General features: G+C 46.7%; 1 protein-coding gene across 1 annotated transcript in view; it reads right to left on the bottom strand.

Moving 5' to 3' along the window:
- Positions 1-17,473, bottom strand: part of TUT7 (terminal uridylyl transferase 7) — a 75,466-nt gene extending 57,993 nt beyond the window's left edge. Inside the window, exons 1-3 of the mRNA XM_044273587.1 lie at positions 17,340-17,473; positions 11,413-11,887; positions 3,473-3,645 (exon numbers count right to left, since the gene is read on the bottom strand). Of these exons, the coding sequence (XP_044129522.1) occupies positions 3,473-3,645; positions 11,413-11,860 (621 nt within the window). The 5' untranslated portion in view covers positions 11,861-11,887; positions 17,340-17,473. The remainder of the gene's footprint in view (positions 1-3,472; positions 3,646-11,412; positions 11,888-17,339) is intronic.
- Positions 17,474-19,003: the final 1,530 nt, after the last annotated feature.

Below are 19,003 nucleotides of genomic sequence, written 5' to 3'. Positions count from 1 at the left end.
TGTTGCAGAGTCTAAACAGTGATCCTGACGCTGTCTTATCAGTATGTCGTCCAGGTAGGGCAACAGAGATATGCCCCTGGTGCGGAGAAGCGCCATGAGCGGCGCCAAGATCTTTGTGAATACCCGCAGGGGTATTAGTCGCCAAAAGGGAAGGGCGACGAACTGATAATGACAGCCGCCAATGGCGAAGCGCAGGAATCTGTGGTGAGGTTCTCAGATAGGGACATGCAGATAGGCGTCACGGATGTCCACCAACGCGAGGAACTCCCCTGGAAGAAGAGAAGCAATAACGGAGCGGAGGGATTCCATCCGGAACCTCCGCACCCGCAGAGACTTGTTTAATAGCTTCAGGTCTAGGACCGGACGCACTGATCCCTCCTTCTTTTGGCACTAGAAAGAGATTTGAGTAGAACCCTGCACCCTGTTCCTCCAGAGGAACTGGGGCAACTACTCCCCGGACCAGAAGGGAAGAGACAGCTTGTAAAAGGGCCACGGCCGAATCCCCCGGGACCTGAGAAGGAAAGAAACGTTCCGGAGGTCTGGAAGCGAATTCTATCTTGTAACCGGAAGTTACAATTTCCAGGGCCTAGGCGCCTTGAACGTGATCTCTCTAGACCTGCTGAAAGGAGAGCAGACGGCCCCCCACTGCAGGTGGTGGGGGCGCCCCTTCAGGCAGAGGACTGCTTGGGAGCCGCGGGGCGGGCAGAACTCCCCCGGAATTGTGCCCGCGGGCACCATGAAGGCTGAGGCTTAAAGGAAGGCTTTTGCGGGAGTCCTGAGAGCCGCCGGAGGAGGGGGCTGTCGCAGACCTGGAGGAGGAAAAGCGCCGAAAGGACTGGTTTCTAGAGCCAGAGGGGCGAGCTCTGAAGGCGCGCTTAGATCTAGATTGGGGCAGGTGTGTGCTCTTGCCCCCTGTAGCGTCAGAGATAATCGCGTCCAGCTTAGCACCGAAGAGCCTGGAACCCGCAAAGGGAAGGTTAGTGAGGGAGCGCTTGAAGGAAGCGTCGGTGTCCCAGACGTTTAACCAGACCTCCCTGCGCTGCGTGACCGAGAGGGCCGAGACGCGCAAAAAGAGAGTGCTCACGTCCAATGAGGCCTCACAGAGGAATGTTGTCGCCTGGGACATCCGGAGGACGAAGTTCAAGGTGTCCGCAGAGGTATCCTGCTACGCGAGGTCCTGATGATGGCACTGCAACCACGGGCCGCAGGCCTGTGCCCGCCAGAGTGAAAATGGCTTTGGAAAGAGTCCAGACGCCTGTCAACGAAGTCCTGTAAGGAGGACCCGTCCAGGACCGATATTGCCGTGTTCTTAGCCAATCTGGCCACCGGCGGGTCGACCTTAGGAGGAGAAGACCAGTGCTGCACGTTATCTGCCGGGAAAGGATAAAAAGAGTATCCACGCGCCTTGTGGCAGAAAAACGGCGATTAGGGCGCTCCCAGACCTTAGAAAGGACCTTGGCGAACTCTCCATGAATGGGGAATGTGACTGCCTCTGGTTTCCTGGAATGGAAAAGGGGGAATTCTTGGCTACTAGTGGGAGATGGTTCCCCCTGGATGTCAAAGGTGTCACGGACCGCCGTGACCAAGTCTGCCACCATGGTGGAGAGCTTAGGCGAGGGTTCCGACTCGGTGTCCTCGTCCGAGCCGGACCTTTCCCCTTCAGACCTGTAATCCCTGCGAGGGGAAGAGACTGAACACACCTCCAGGCGAGGGGGGAAGCAGAGTCATCCGAGGAGGGATGCTGATGCGTACGCTAATTCTTTATGGTAGAGCGTCCTCTGTGGGGGGCACCGAGAGGTGGAGCGGTGGTAACCACAGGACTTGGGCCAAATCTGCGGCCGCCCTAGATATGGCAGAGGCCCAGGAGGGCTCCGAAGGGGCGGTGGAGGGATTGGGCTGGATTGGTGGAGAGGGAGGAGGATGATCCTGTCCTGAGGCAAGGCAAGAGTCACATGATCCTGAAACAGATAGTGGCAGGCAGCATACCTTACAGGATTCCAGTGGGACCTGAGATGCCGCTTTAGATTTTTGGGGAGCCCCAGGCCTAGGCATGATGGCGACGGATTGTCAGGGTCTCCAAGAGTTTTGCAGAACGCTACAGTCCTACCGTGACCTGTGAGGAGCTGGAGGAGCAGCCAGGAGTGGAGAAGCGCTGAGGCAAAGCGGAAGTGCCGGAGCAGACGCGATAGGCTCTGTCTCCCAGTCACGTCATGGATCGCTCGAAATTCGCGCGCGGGAAATATGAAAAAGGCAGACCCCGGCTCCGAAAATGGCGCTCACCGCCACGGATGAAGGGGTTAAAAAACCCTTCGCAAAAAAACGGGAAAAGGCGCAGCAGCAATGCGCTGCAACTAGCCACAGCCCCAAGAAGGAATCCCTCCTCCCCCTCAACCCACCCTGATCTACAGGCAAGCCCCAAAGAAGCATGCAAAAAAAAAAAAAAAAAAAAAAAAACAGGAGAAGAGAAAAACTACAAGGACAACCCTGCAGGAGTGTCACCTCCCTATCCGACACTAAGCTACAACTGAGGGCCTCCTGTTGGAGCATTGGGGTATAGCCAGTGGAGGAGGAGCTGTTTTTACTTATTTGCAGTGTCTCCTCCTAGTGGTGGCCTAAGCTATACCCATGGTCTGTGTCCCCCTATGGAATGGGCGAGAAAATGAAGTTAAAAATCAACTTCCGTCAGCTGCAGAGGTGGGAGGGATGGCGACTTTCTCCCTGCAGCTCACACTCAGACAGCACAGTGCTGCTGTCTTAGAGTGAGCTGTTCAAAAGGACATGCCCCCGATCCAGTTAGGCCACGCCCTCTCCCACTCCTCAGCTGACAGGGATTGAAAAAATGAAGTAAAAAAAAAATCAACTGTCAGCTGCAGGGGTGGGATTGAGGTTGACTTTCTCCTTGCAGCTCACGCTCAGACAGCAGAGGGAGTCTGAAAGCCGGACTGTCCGGCCTAAAACTGGACCTCTGGCCACCCTAGGGGCAGGTTGCTGTGGAAGTCACAGTTAAGGGGATGGTCCGCTATGGAGGTCAGTGTTAAGGGGCAGATTGCTGTAAAGGCCACTGTTACAGGGGCAGGCCTCTGTGGAGGTCACTGTCAAGAGGGTGGTGTGCTGTGAAACTCACTGTTAAAAAGGGAAGGCTGCTGTGTAGGTCAAAGTTAAGGGGATGGGCTGCTGTGGAGGTCCCATTTTAAGGAGGCAGGGCACTGTGGAGGGGGTCAGTGTTAAGGGGGCAGGGTACTGTAGAGGTTACTGTTATGAGGGATACTTCTGCTAGTGTGTATATATATATATTGTATAAAAAATGTAGGCCTATGTATTAGGTGTTTGAATTACTGCAACTTTTGTACTCAAAAATGGAGAGGAGTATTTTTACTCTTCTGGGAAATATGTAGTGCGACCTCTGTCACCATCCATAGAAAACTCAAGAGAACACAGAAGGAAAAGGACTAGTGGGGCAGCCAGTTCATACCCGTTTCAGCCTGTAAATAGAGTCCCGCTTCAAGCGCTCTTCAGCCTGCTGCAGGCCTAGCAGCTCTTTTTTGGACAACATGGACTCATCTATGACAGGGCTACCAAGACAGTCCTCTTCATCTCTCTCTGACCGGGAGTACTGTCGTTCTCGCTTTATGGGGGTCTGCAAATCTGTGGAGACAAAATATATTTAATATATCCAAGACTCTAAAAATAAAGACTGTAGAAGAATAAACTAGTTATAAAAGAAACTAGTATAGAGGCCTTGCCTTTTAGGGAAGGGCAAATTATTAACATGGTGATTTACTTTAAGAGGTTGTCTGGGCTGTATTTTTTTAAGCCATCTGATATTGATGATCTATCCTGCGGACAGATCATTAATATCATAACACTGGACAACCCTTTTAACAGCAACGTTGCCTAGTGATTATGTGATATGTAAGCAAGGGGATGTATCCCAACATTACAAGAAACATTTAACAGCATGGGGGCAATAAAAGGAGCAATACTGGTTTGCCCAAAAAATATGACAGAAGACCTCCATAACTTACAGGTCCTACTTTAGGAAGAAACATTAATAAAAGTTTTTTTTAAGTAAAAGATGCATGGCAAATTCCAGCAGACAGTACAGGAGCCAGTCATCCTGTGTGGGCACAAGCAGTGTGCATGTGAAAATATACATCTATATGACTCTCTGTGGACAAGAGCAGAAAGAGACCCTCGGGCCCGTTAGCTTGTACCACTACCATGGCATTTACCAAGTGATGGTTGCTGCTTTTCTGTTCCCAATTAACTAAGAAACCAACGAGCACCAGATGCACGTACCTCCATATCCATTCAGATGCTCAAGCCCAATGTCAACTGCCACAATAACTGACAAAACTGTTTCCTTAGGAGGCTTCACCCGCTAGCACATGCATGTCTGGTGCCGTCTCATGTTCACAGTTTACATGAACATGTCAGTATCTAAACTTCAGTCCTCCTGTACCTTACATTTCAGTATGGCACTGGTGATAACTACAGCCAGCACATAAGGGACTGCCATGGGTGATATTCCCATCATTAGGAATGGTTGGGCATACTTGAAAACTGGGATTGGCAAACCCTGCCCTAGATGAGGACACCATCAACACTTGCACCAGGAGTCCGTTGTTAATGCCTCGGCAATAGGCAGACTTTTAACCCCTTCAATCATGGAAGATTTTTCTTTTTATACTCCTTTTGTTACTCCTGTTGTTCCCAGAGCCATACATTTTTTACTTTTCCATTCACATAGCCATATGAGGGTTTGTTGTTTTGTACTCTCCAAGGGCACCCACCATTAAAGGGGTTATCCAGGAAAAGATATTTATGGCTTATCCTCAGGATGAGGAGTGGACTGGCCATAGACCCTATAAGGAAATTTCCTGGTGGGCAGATACCTCCTCATGGCCATCCAGCAGGATACATAATGATATCATGCTCTCTGTAGTAACTAATGCTAGGAGTATCAGGTACTTATGCACCTGGCTGGCAGCCGCAGGTACTTCCTGAATTCAGCTGTATAGTAGTACCCAGGACAGTGATAAAGTTGAATACTACAGCAGGAGCGACAGTAGTTTGTGCTGCACTGTGGTATTTTCTGCTGCACTTCAGTATCGCTGTTCCAATCAAATTGGGATGTCCTGCCTTTTGTCATTTTGGACCTGACTATACAGCAGGCAGCCTCTTAGTTTTTTTCCAGGGCCATTTTAAGTTCCCAGTCCGCCCCTGATCAGGATAGGTCATCAGTAGCAGATCTGCAGCGGTGCAACACCCAGATCCCCCACCGATCAGCTGAGCACCGCACCCTATACCTAGGCCAGTAACATCACTAAACATCGGTCACATGGCCTTGTTGAAGAAATTCCAAATGGGATGGAATTAGAAAAACAAAAAACAAGACGCAATTCCCCAGTTTTACGGGTTTTGCTTTTACGGTGTTCCCTATGCAGTAAAACTGACCAGTTTCCTTTTTTCTCCAGGTCATAACAATTGCAAAGATACCACATTTGTATGGTTTTTCTTATACCTAAACTACGGTAAATAAAAACTTTGGAAAAAACTAATTTTCTCTTTGCATCACCATATTCTGCCCCCCCCCCCCCCATAACCTTTATACTTTCAAGTCTGGAGCTGTGTGTGGACCCATGATTTCTCTTAGGGGGCCTCTCCTCCTCCCTGGCTGTGAGATGGCCAAACGCAGCAGAGCATGCCACAGCCAGGGAGGAGACACCTCTGAGAAACAAGGCCGTCTCCTCCTCCCTGACCCGATGGTATGGATTTACATACAGGGTGGGAAAAGAACTAGGGGCACAGCAGGGGAACCGTGCAGCCCACTGGGAGGAGAAAAATAAAAATCTGCAAAAGGACATCTCCTCAATATGCCCTACACTGCCAGGAACATACATTATAACAATGTCAGGATCGGTGAAAGGTCCCCTTTAAAATACGGAATGGCCACAGCCGGTATCCATGTTTTGCGGATCTGCCATTAGCATTTTCTTCATTTTCCATATTATATCTTCGGCTATACAATACATTTTTTACACCCGTTTAACGAATACATTAAACGGATGCCTCAGACTCATGTCATACAGTGGAATCCGCTCATCGTAGAGTTCCATTCACTTTTTTTACCCGACTCTGCAGGATACAAGAACGTGGTGTGCTGTGTTTTTGTATCCTAAAAACTTGTGAACCCAGTCTTACTAAAATACTGCAACTTTCACACTGGCCGCTAAGCCTAAAGATACACTATATGGACAAAAGTATTGACACCTACAGGAGCTTTTATGACTATTTTCTGAATCAGTAAAGCAGCAATATGTAGTTGACCCCCTTCCCAGCTAAAACAGCTTTCAATCGTCTGGAAAGGCTTTCTACAAGATTTTGGAATGTGTCTATGGGAATTTTTGTGGTCTAACCCTGGCTCACAATCTCCGTTCTAGCTCATTCCCTAAGTGTTTGATAGGGTTGAGGTCAGGACTTTGTGCAGGCCAGTCCAAGTCTAACACATCAAACTTACCCAACCATGCCTTTACAGACCCTGCTTTGTGCACTGGGACAAATAACGCTATGGGGTTGTTCTTCAGGGATCAGCCTAGGCTTCTTCATTCCGGTGAAGGAAAATCTTCCAGAATACGAAGACATTTTGGAAAACTTTATGGGAACAGTTTGCAGAAGTCCCTTTTCTGTTCCAGCAAGGTCCATAAAGGCATAGTTGGGCGAGTCTAGTGTGGAAGAACATGACTGCCCTACACAGACTCCTGCAATCAACCCCATCAAACACCTTTGGGATAAACTAGAATGGAGAGCGGGAGCCAGGTCCTCTCAACCAAAATCAGTGTCTAACCTCACAAATGCTCTTCAAATAGATGAATGGACAAAGTTTCACAGCCAGGCCAAAATCTTATAGAAAGGAGAGTGGAAGCTGTTTAGCTGCAAAGAAGGGACCAATTCAATATTAACACCTTTGGATTTATAATGGGAGGTCATAGACGCTCCTGTTGGTGTAATGTGTAGGTGCCCAAATATTTTTGTCCATACCATACATGTCAAGATTTCCTGGTATGTGGAGATCAATTTTAAGCAGTCATTTCATTACCATCACAGGCAATATTATAAGAAGAGATAAAATCGGATCCACCATTTACAACAGGTGATGCTCACAGTTTATCTACTGCCTCTCCCTGCACAATGACCTTTGCACAGGTCACAGCACATGTCTAGAAAACTCTCCCACAGAAGGCTCTAACCAGTGAAATGCAGTACGCTGGCACAGCCACTACAAAGTGAACAGATCCTTCTGCTTCCAGCGCCGATGCCAGTGACTAAACAGTGGATAGAATTAGGAAGCAGAAGGCCCCATCCTCTGAACTGTAGAACGGTGGCACAGTCCGTTTCCAGCTCGGTCCACTTTTTAGTTCCCTGCGCTGGTGGCTGACTGTTGGTAGGAGTCTATTCATTGTTCGACCCCTTTGATCTGATATTAATGACTAACTCTGAGAAACCACCAGTGTTGGCCACTTTCTGGATAGTATTGACCAGTGTGTATATAAGATGACTATATGGCACTTACTTATATAGTCAATGTTGATACTCTGTGCCATTTGCTATATTTCATAATGTATGTCCCCTTGTTAAGCAAATCTTCTGTGCTGTCTGCATAGAGTTCCTGTCCATAAGATGGCTGCTGATTGAGGGTCATGGAGGACACAAAATATCAACTAAAGCTGCATTAGTAAGTGCCTTATAATTATCTAACCTAAACAACATGTAGGTATTCATCAACAGTAGCTAGAAAGTGGCCAACACATTTAGCTCTGCATGGATGATCCTTATGTCCCTGCAGAGTCTTCAGCTGCGGGGAGAGCGGGAAGCTGATTAAAAATGACAGACATATCAGCGTCATTTTTAGCGTTAAAAAAACGGCCATACCTTCCGCGCCATCTGGGCAACTATGAGAGACTGCATGAGGTGAAATATTATTTGAACTGAAAAAAAAAAAACTCCAGATTTTGGCAGGATTGACTGACTATATAATGTGTAATGGGGGGGTACATTATAGGAAAAAATTCCAGTTTACGTGAGCTCCCAGGGTCCCGGCCACCAGAGACGGTAGCATTTTTTCTTATAGTGTGGAAGCACGACCACCACTGATGGATTGCAGGGTTGTTGTAACTATGGAAAGGAGCAGTGTATAAGGCGATGGAAAAATGAATCAGGCCAGTAAAGGAGGCAATATAGACAATCACAATACATTAGTAAGTGCCTGGTATTAACTTTCTCTACATGATAAATGCCACTTGCGGAAGGGAGACAGCCCTTTAAGACCGCTCCCATTCATATGTATACACACTTAGGCCTTATGCACACAAACATATTTTCGGCTCAAATGCGGACCCATCCATTTCTATGGCCCGAATGTTATATGTGTGCTCTCGGCATCTATTTATTATGTAGAGGAAGTTAATACCAGGCACTTTGCTGATTTTTCCATTACATTATACACTGCTTGTTATCATAGTTACAATTACCCTGTAATCCATCAGTGGTGCCTGTGCTTGCACACTAAGAACAAATGCCACCCTCTCTGGTGGCCGGGACCGTGGGAGCTCACGTAGGCTGGTACTTTTTTTTCTATAATGTGCAAGCACGGCCATGCTGCTGGACCGCAGGGTGGTTGTAACCATGGAAACTTTCTCTGTATAATAAATCCCTTTAAGAGAGCTCTGGAGGCAGTATATTACCTTTTGTCACCGACATGCACAGGTTTAGGGTGGGGTTAAAAAGGTGCTGGCCAAAAACTTTTGTATGAACTGCTTAAAAAGGATCGGTCAGCTCTCGGGATACCCTTGTTTTAGTAAATACTTACCGGTAACTAATAAAGTAAGTGGCATGGTACTTTCAGTAAACTTTTGATGAGTCATAGGGACAGATCAAAAGTTTAGATTGGTTGGATCTGAGTGCCGAGACCCCCACGATCTCTAGAATGTCAGGAGAGACGAACACCACGAGACAGGCCCGCACACTATTTTGAGCCAGTATCGCTTTCTGTCCTGAGGCAAGGAGAGAAAAAGCAGTAAGTGAGCGATTCTCTCTCTCTCCCTCCCTCCCCCCCCCCCCCCATTCTAGAAATCTGTGGGGGTCTCAGCACTCAAACCCTCACCGATCTAAACTTTTGATGTCCCAATGACATATCAGGGGTTTACTTAAAGTACAGTGCTTTAATTTCTTTATGAAATTTTGGAGCATCTCTTACAACTCACAAGGTGTTCTTTCCATTATTCCTCCTAGTAATGTATGTATAAATTGAGAAAAGGCTGTTAAAAGTTGGGGTGTGTCCCTGCACAGTAGAGCATTTTCCTATCAGTGCTCAGTTTCAGACTGTGTAAGGACATATCCCTTTAAGAACTGGAATATATTAACACCCATTGTCAATTCATTCATACTTTGAGGATGAATACCAGGAATGACACATGGCACTGTTCTAAAATTATGTCATGGGGATTACATGTATTAAAGGGTTTCTACCACCAGATTTCCACCTATTTAGCTGTCTGACACTCTGCTAGTGTCTGCTGTACCTAACCATGTTCATGTATTACCTTTGTCTGGAGCAGTAGGAAAAAGTAGTTTTATTGATATGCAAATGAGCCTATAGGTGCTATGGGGGCGTCTTTTCAGCACCTAGAGGCTCCGGCTACTATTTCTGCCGCTCTGCGCGCTCCAGCCCGCCCCTCTCCTCTAGATTGACAGCCTACTTCTCTCCATCTCGGCCGAATTCTCGCGCCTGTGCCGCGTGCTTCTGTATTCGGCGCAGGGACTGTCGGACTGCTCCGTCAGTCACTGCGCCGAATACAGAAGCACACGGCGAAGGCGCGAGAATTCGGCCGAGATGGAGAGAAGTAGGCTGTCAATCTAGAGAGGGGCGGGCTGGAGCGCGCAGAGCGGCAGAAATAGTTAGTAGCCGGAGCCTCTAGGTGCTGAAAAGACGCCCCCATAGCACCTATAGGCTCTTTTGCATAAAACTACTTTTTCCTACTGCTCCAGACAAAAGGTAATACATGAACATGGTTAGGTACAGCAGACACTAGCAGAGTGTCAGACAGCTAAATAGGTGGAAATCTGGTGGTAGAAACCCTTTAAGGTGTTTCATTTTTCCCAAAGATGTGATTTTCACGACTTAGCTTACGCCCCGAGTCTCAGTGATGTAAAAGATATATATGCCAATATATATTTCAAGTAGATTTGATAGTATTTAGAGGTTCTACACATTGACCACTTTTATTACTACTCTCACTCCTGTACCTAGGAGGTTGGTCTAAAACGACTTCAGTTTGAGGATCCCAGGGGCTCTGCATCAAGCAAGGTGGATGGCAAAGGCAATATATGCACTTAAAATTGTCCTCTTCACTAAACAGTTGAATATTCCTCAACGAGAATTGAAAGGAATGAAACGGGTTGCACATTTTGTCAGCCTCATATGTTTGCTTTTTGCACAAGGCAATTGTAAGTCGATGGGCTCCAGAGAATGATTTGGATATGCTACAGCTTCTAAGCATTTACACAGATGCAGATGTAAAAAAAAAGTGCTCTCACAGTTGCTAAGAGACACCTTTGGTATCTGTCAGAAACAAATGTAGGATTTTTTGGACGAACGTATTACTCAGGCCGTTAAGGAAAATAGGACTAAAGATTTAGAAACCAAACCTGCAAACAAAATTAAACCATTAGGAGGGTAAAAACCTTGTTTTTGAAGGAAAAGACCTGAGCGATTTCGTTACTAACAAAACAAAGATGTTCTTTGAATTGTTTGGGATCCACGACGTGACAGAATACTGCAGTGATTCTCTAAGAACCCATTTGAACGCTCTTAAGGTGGTCAATCATACCGCAGAAAGAGGAATTGCTCTGATAAGAGTTTAACGAATCGGTCAGGGACGAGCAACAAAAACAATTCTTGTTGAGGGTACTCGAGCATCACAGAAAAGTCGTCACCAAGCTGACAGAAGAAGGGATTGCATCGTTCAATATAACACATGTTTTGCCTACATGTTTTTACTACCTATTAATCTTCATGTCTAGTTTAGTTCGTATTGTTTGCCTACTTTAACAAAACTGAGACTCGGGGCATAAGCAAAGTCTGGAAAAATTTTACATTTCATTTTTTTCCATTACAAAATGAAACACCCTAGTGTATTCACTATAAAACATGAGACATCAGGGAGTCGACACGTCCTCACATACAGACTGCAGACCGGTAACAGTACTTTACAGACAGTTTTCCTCCATTTTGAGGAAAGTTATTGCTGTACACGGACATTAAAAGTCCACATTAAAGGGCATTTACAGCATACAACTGAAAAACATTCCCAACATACAAGTAACCCCTCACACAAATTAAGATTCATCTACCGGAAATTCCATGATGATCAGACAAATCTCCAGGGGCAGTTTCCTTGTGGTTCTGCCGTCTTCCCATTTGATTGTGTCTGTCCCCAATTTCCTGCCATCTGGGGGAATCCCCAGACTCATTTGTTGAGTTGTTCCTTGATCTGTTACCATTCGGCGGCTGACGTCCCCTCCAGTTATCACAGTCACTTCTCTGTTCTTCTGCTGACCATCGTTTCACGGGGTCCTTGGGACTGTTGCCTGCCTGCATCACAGGACTGAAGTTCTGATGTGGCCCATTGCGTGGACGTCTGCCGTAAACTACTGGGATGGCTTTAGGGTTTGAAGAGTCCCTTCCTAATTTCTTTCCTTGGCATTCGTGACTCAGATATGATGGTTTCTTTGGACTTCTTTTAAAATCATCTTCCTCTTTTAAGCCCTTTCCTCTGACTTGATTGGCAGCATCTCCCATTTTTACAAGTTCAGAGAAAACACATGCCTAAACGAGACAAAAAGCATACTTAAAAGGCGTACTCATTTATGTATATTTTAAGACACAAGGGTAAAACGACAAAAGAGCTGAAGAAAATTCAGATTATAGAACAGGGGTAAGCAACTTACAGCATTCCAGCTGGTGTAAAACTACAACTCCCAGCATGCATACTTGCTCTGCTCAGAACTCACAAATCAATGGAGCATGCTGGGAATAGTCTCACATCAGCTGGAGTGATGAAGGTGGCTGACGCCTGTTATAGAATAATACCTGTGTAAAAAAAAAAACGGAATATCTGCAAGTGTTTTTTGCCACCTGGGGCATTTATCTTCTGATAAGAGACATGTATCAAAATGTTTACGTCACTATTGTGGTGTAAAAAAAGTCACAATTATGGCGCAAGCCCCATTTCTATCCCTATATTACTATCATTTACACTAGAAACTGGAGAAAATGTGGAAATGTATCACATTTATTGAGATACCTGTGCCTCGTGATAAATTTGCTGCCGGACTTTATACCAAGACTGCTCTCCTCACACATATCAGCTGTTTTATGACAGGCGCCTGACATGACTGCTGTATATGAGTGTGCACTTTGTACTCCAGACCGGCATTCACAGACAAAGCACCAGATAACACTGCAGCCTCCGTTGTCTGGCGCTATTTTATATCTGGTATGAAAACTGATGAGCCGGAGGATATGAACAATCTCACGGACCACTGTGGGACCAATTTCTCTCTGGTGTTCCTGTACCCTCTGCAATGCACATACGTGCCATACTTATGTGGGTATCCGACACGCAGCTGAACTTTTCCTAGGCCACATGACACAAAGGTGACGCCACTGGCCTAGCTGGCGAGCGCTGGTGCCTTCTCAACCAGCTGCTTGACCTCCACTGATCAGATACTGATGACCTATCCAGAGGGTTATCGGTATAAAAATCCGGAAAACTCCCTGTAAAAGTTCTTTAATTTTAAGGGGTCGCCCGACAAAAGAAATGCTCATCTGTTGAAAGTCCCTGTTTCTGCTACAGTCCTCCTTGCCGAAGAGGAAGAGATGACATCCCATTCTACATCACATCACCACTGCTGCCAATGTCTGGTCTCAGCAGTCATGTATTTTCTTTTTTCTTTTTTTTCAAACACACCTTCGTGTTGGTCTATAATTTTGCAGAATCTAGTTTTGCGATAGGCAGGTTAGGAACGCTAAATCTTACCTACATAAGGACATCCTGGTGGGTTAGAGCAGTGTTTCCCAACCAGTGTGCCTCCAGCTGTTGCAAAACTACAACTCCCAGCATGCCCGCACAGCCAAAGGCTGTCCAGGCGTGCTGGGAGTTGTAGTTTTGCAACAGCTGGAGGCACACTGGTTGGGAAACACTGGGTTAGAGGACCAAAACCTGCTGAACAGGTTCCCTTTAAAGTTTAAAAGTTCTTGCCATATTCACATTGCTTACTCCTCTCAAATATGGACTTTGAAAACAGACAAATCAGATGGAACCAGTAGATCTCATTACACAAAACCCTATTTGGCAAACTGAACCTTAAAATGTCCTCCCCCATGTCACCGGTCCCCCTTTAAAACCTGACTTAGAAGAGCCATGAAACGGATGTAGGTGACTTGTGACATGCTTGATAGCTTCAGTTTACAATAACAAGGGCGACACTGGCCACAACCCTTAATAGGGGTTTGTCCAGGAATAGAAAAACATGGCTGCCCTGCTCTACACCTGTCCATGACTGTGTCTGGCATCGCATCTCATTTCCACAGAAGTGAAAGGGGCTAAGGCTACTTTCACACTAGCGTTCGATCGGATCCGTTCTGAACGGATCCGATCATAATAATGCAGACGGAGGCTCCGTTCAGAACGGATCCGTCTGCATTATTTTAGCATATAACAGCTAAGTGTGAAAATAGCCTCGTACAGATCCGTCCAGACTTTCAATGTAAAGTCAATGGGGGACGGATCCACTTGAAGATTGAGCCATATTGTGGCATCTTCAAACGGATCCGTCCCCATTGACTTACATTGTAAGTCTGGACGGATCCGCACGGCCAGGCGGACACCCGAACGCTGCAAGCAGCGTTCAGCTGTCCGCCTGTCCGCGCGGAGGCGAGCGGAGCGGAGGCTGAACGCCGCCAGACTGATGCAGTCTGAGCGGATCCGCTCCATTCAGACTGCATCAGGGCTGGACGGCTGCGTTCGGGTCCGCTCGTGAGCCCCTTCAAAACGGAGCTCACGAGCGGACCGACGAACGCTAGTGTGAAAGTAGCCTAAGCTGCAACACCACACACAACCAGAAGAAATCAGCCACATTTTGTAAACCTGGACAATCCTTTAAAGGCCTCTTTCACATGAGCGAGTTTTCTGCGCGGGTGCAATGCGTGAAGAGAAATCATAGGACCCGCACTGAATCCTGACCCATTCATTTCAATGGGTCTGTGTACATTTCTTTCACGCATCAGTTCTGCTTTGCGCGAGAATCGCAGCATAATCTATAATCTTGTGTTTTTCACGCAGCCCTGACCCCATAGAATGGGGCTTCAGTGAAAAACGCAGGTGCAAGTTTCACTGAAGGCATCCGGACCCAATCCGTCACGCTCGTGTGAAAGAAGCCTAAGGCCCCTTGCAGACAAGCGTGACGGATTGGCTCCGGATGCCTTCAGTGAAACTCGCACCTCTTTGCAAGCAAGTTCAGTCAGTTTTGTCTGCGATTGCGTTCAGTTTTTTCCGTGCGTGATAAAAAAAACTTAAGGTTTACAAACAACATCTCTTAGCAACCATCAGTGAAAAACGCATTGCATACGTACTTGTTTCCGGATGCAATGCGCTTTTCACACAGCCCCATTCACTTCTTTGGGGCCAGACCTGTGTAAAAAACACAGAATATAGAACATGCTGCGATTTGCACGCAACGCACAAGTGATGCGTGAAAAACAACGCTCATGTACACAGACCTTACAGTGTATTATGGGGGCAGCCACAAGGCGACGTTACAGTGTAGTATGGGGGCAGCCACAAGGCTTTAGACGTCGGTGGGCGGAGACTGCACCATGGGAGCAAGCGAGGAGGAGCCTGGTCGGCCGCTGCGGGAAGCAATTGGTAGATAATGATGCAGGGGCGGGCAGCCGGCCGCAGTTTTTGAAGCGATCACGTCACAAAATACTGCGGTAATTAGGAAACAGCGATATCGCAGTTTTTTAATACAGTGGTATATCGTGAACACCGGTATATTGCCCAACCCTAGGTGCTACGCATTGCACCCGCATGGAAAACTCACTCGTGTGAAAGGAGCCTAAGGGTCTTTTACAAAGGCCGATCAGGAATGGACATTCATTTGGCTGATTCTTGGCCTGTCTAAACATCCCACCCATGAGATCCTAGTAATGCTTGCTGGTCGGCAGCAAATCTCATGGTGCCCACAATAATGTAAAGGATAAAGCAAGGCTGGGTTTCTACATTTAGGTTCTTTTATGCAGTTTTTGAAGCCAAAGCCCAGAATGCATTATAAACAGAGGACCTGTATAAAGGAAGTACTGAGTCGTCTCCACATTTTCAACCCACTCCTGGCTATGGCTTCAAAAACTGCACAAAAAACCCTGAAGGCTATTTAAGGAAGCATCATTATAAGGCCTCTTGCACATGACCGTATGGCCTCCGAGACCTACTGTCTGTGAGCGGGCCATACGTCCTGGAGCAGCATTGACTGTGCGCACGGGAACACATTACAATGATGCTATGCACATCGAGCCACCCGCGGGGCTATTGTCCCACAGTCATATGATCTTATGAGTGCGGGACAATAGTCCCGCGGGCGGCCCGACATGCACAGCATCATTGTAATCTATGATGCCGTGTACTCCCGTGCACATGATCAATGCCGCTCCGGGACATATGGCCCGCTCATGGACAGTATGTCTCAGAGGGTCATACAGTCGTGTGGAAGAGGCCTAAACCGGTGCTCGTTACGGCCCCACATCGGGACATCAAGAACCCTTAGGCGAGGTTCACATCAGGTTTAGGGTAAACTTCAACCATCAAGCAGTTTTACTCTTTTGGAATTATTACACATATTAAAAGGGCTTCTACCACCAGAAATACTGTTATGTAGTAGGTCTGCACAACTGACTGACATTAGCGATGTGCTAATGTCAGCACTACATAACAGTATGTTTTTTACCTTTCTCCCTGCAGCCGTTTTGGTAAAAAAAACAAAAAAAAAAAAACTGTTGTACTATGCTAATGAGCCTCTAGGTGCTATTTGGGCGTAAAATCAGCACCTAGAGGCTCCGTCTACTCACCCTTTATCCCGCCCAGGTCCCCTGTTCTGCCTGCCCTGCTCCTCTTGATTGAGGTCACTGTTCCCTGCATCGCAGACGAAATCTACTGATGAAATTCGTCGCCTGCGCCGTTCACTTCTGTATTCGAGGCAGGCGCAGTAAGTGAAGGCCGCTCTCCTGATTCCGGCTTCCTCACTGTGACGTAGTCGGCGCAGGCGCCGTGAGGAATCCGGCACCAGGAGCGCATCATTCACTCACTGCGCCTGCACCAAATACAGAAGTGAACGGCGCAGGCGACGAATTTCATCAGCAATGCAGGGAACAGGGACATCAATCAAGGAGGAGCGAGGCGGGCAGAACAGGGGACCTGGGCGGGATAAAGGGTGAGTGGACGGAGCCTCTAGATGCTGATTTTACACCCACATAGCACCTAGAGGCTCATTAGCATATTATAAAAGTGCTTATTTTATCAGAACGGCTGCAGGGAGAAAGATAGGAAAAAAAATAAATAAAAAAAAAAAAAAAAACACTTATGTAGTGCTGACATTAACGCATCGCTAAAATCAGTCAGCTACATAACAGTATTTCTGGTGGTAGAAACCCTTTAATTCCGGTTTTGAGATACGGCAGATCATCTCAAAACCTGACCAAAAAGGTTTAGTTTTGATTACACATCAGGATGCATCCGTTTTGCGTCCATACAGAAAATTGAATGTTGACGGAACGGGAGACATCCTGAACAGATTTATTTCCGTTCAGAATGCATGAGGACTAAACGGAAACCTTTTTGTACGGTATTGATATCCTCTGCCAGATCTCAATACCGGAAACCAATAACCCAAGTGTGAAACAGCCCTAAGTAACATGGGTGCATGTCACAGGCTACATTATAATGGGGGAGTGCTGTACCTTGTCACCATATTCCCTACAGTATGGCTCCCCTCTATACAGGATGCCATCTGGGGGGGGGGGGGGGGGGATCTTATGGGTTACACATGGTACACATCTAAAGAGCCAGGGATCCTAACCACAGGCACATATATTCCCCACCGGCTGCGGGTGCCGTAAAGCACTGACACACAGCTGAAGGCAATAGAGAAACAAGCGATGAGTAGCTGGAGAGGAAGGAAAACAAGTGACAAAGCCACAACAGCGCCCCCTGCCCACCACTGACCGGGTCTGTCCTGCGTGTACTCCCGGTGCAGCCGGCTATCAGCCCTACTGGCCCTCTACTTCCTCCCGGCTTTTATTTGCCACTCTCTATCTTGTAGTTCGGCTCTCTCCACCCGGAAGCAAGCAGCCGCTGACACAGGAAGTGATTATCAGTATCCAAAACTACATCCTCCTTTTCTTTCCGTTTTCTTACTGCGCATGTCCGCTCCACATGAGTACTGCGCATGTCCGCTGCTTGTTCTGCTGCAATGCTGTTATACGCCACAAGGGGGCCATAACGAGCTGGCGGCTTGTGCAGCATTACAGTGGCATTGTGGGGCACGATGTGAGAAAAACACCCCAAACACTAGTATGTTATCCTGGCGTGCACTGCAACAGAATATGATCTATATGTCCTTGAGGATGACAGTGGTGGATGTAGAAGCGCCTTATTATCGGGTGTGTACAATTCAGATTGGCAACACAAGGTTTCCACCTTTCCCAACAGAAAATGAAGGGTTTAGAGGGGGTGTGATTTTGGGGGCATGTCTTAGTACTGAGTGTTACATGACATGAGTGGTTTGATCATATTTAGAGTTTTGCGCCACTTAAAAAAAATGAATAACTATAAATATAAAATGCAGGCAAAAATGATGCAAAGTCCTTGTGTGATTGAATGAGCGCTTATGTAAAAGCAAATAACCACAAAGCAGGAAAAGTACAGCGATTTCACTGTAGCCCTATACAGGGGCCATGATTTATGCTGAGGAGCCAGTATGGATAATATAGCGGAGACTTATTTTTTCATTTTTCTGTTCTTTAATGGAAAAGAACAGTATAAACCATTAGCGCCGATGTGAACTTTGACAAATTTTACCTAAACAGAAGTCTATGCTAGGCGTCATTCACGCACTTACTAATGGCTCATGCACATCATTGCCGTATTTGTGGTCCACAAATTGAGGATCAGCAAAACACAGATACCGACTGTGTGTTCCACATTTCGTGGAACAGAACGTCCTGCCTTATGTAGAACTGTCCTATCCTTGTCCGTAAAACGGACACATATAGGACCTTCTATTAGGAATGAGCAAAGTTGTTTTTTAAGTTCGACGTACAAGGTTCGGGTTATCTAAGAATTCCGTTATGGATTTCCGCCACCACAGACCATAACTTATGGTCCGTGGTAGCGGATTCCATAACGGAATATTTAGATAACCCGAACTTTCTCCACCTTCTATCTTTTTGCAGGTGCCATGGAAGGAACATACTATGCGGACAGCACATGGTGTGCTGTCCGCATCTGTTGTGACACCAATAAAAGTAAAGGTGCACAAATCTATCACTCAACCTTCAGGTCGCCGAATTGTGGCATCAACAGACTCCATTCTCTCTCCCCCTGCAATTCTTCTAGAAAAGGTGCTGACACCACTGACTAAATTGGCACCATCGTATCTACGGGATACTGGACATTTCCTGAGTGAAATTAAACCATTGTACATGGATAAAGACTGTATTCTGGCCACATTTGACGTGTGCAGTCTTTATACCTCCATTACACATGAGAAGGGGTTCAGTGCAGTTAGACGCCTTTTAGAGCAGAGCATATATAAAGTACATGGAAAGAGACTTTCCATCCTGACTATAAAATTGGAACAGAATTATTTTGTGTTCCAAGATACCTTC

The sequence above is a fragment of the Bufo gargarizans genome, chromosome 1 (assembly GCF_014858855.1).
Source record: "Bufo gargarizans isolate SCDJY-AF-19 chromosome 1, ASM1485885v1, whole genome shotgun sequence".
Taxonomy (NCBI): Eukaryota; Metazoa; Chordata; class Amphibia; order Anura; family Bufonidae; genus Bufo; species Bufo gargarizans.
This window is presented reverse-complemented; position numbering and strand designations above follow the sequence as displayed.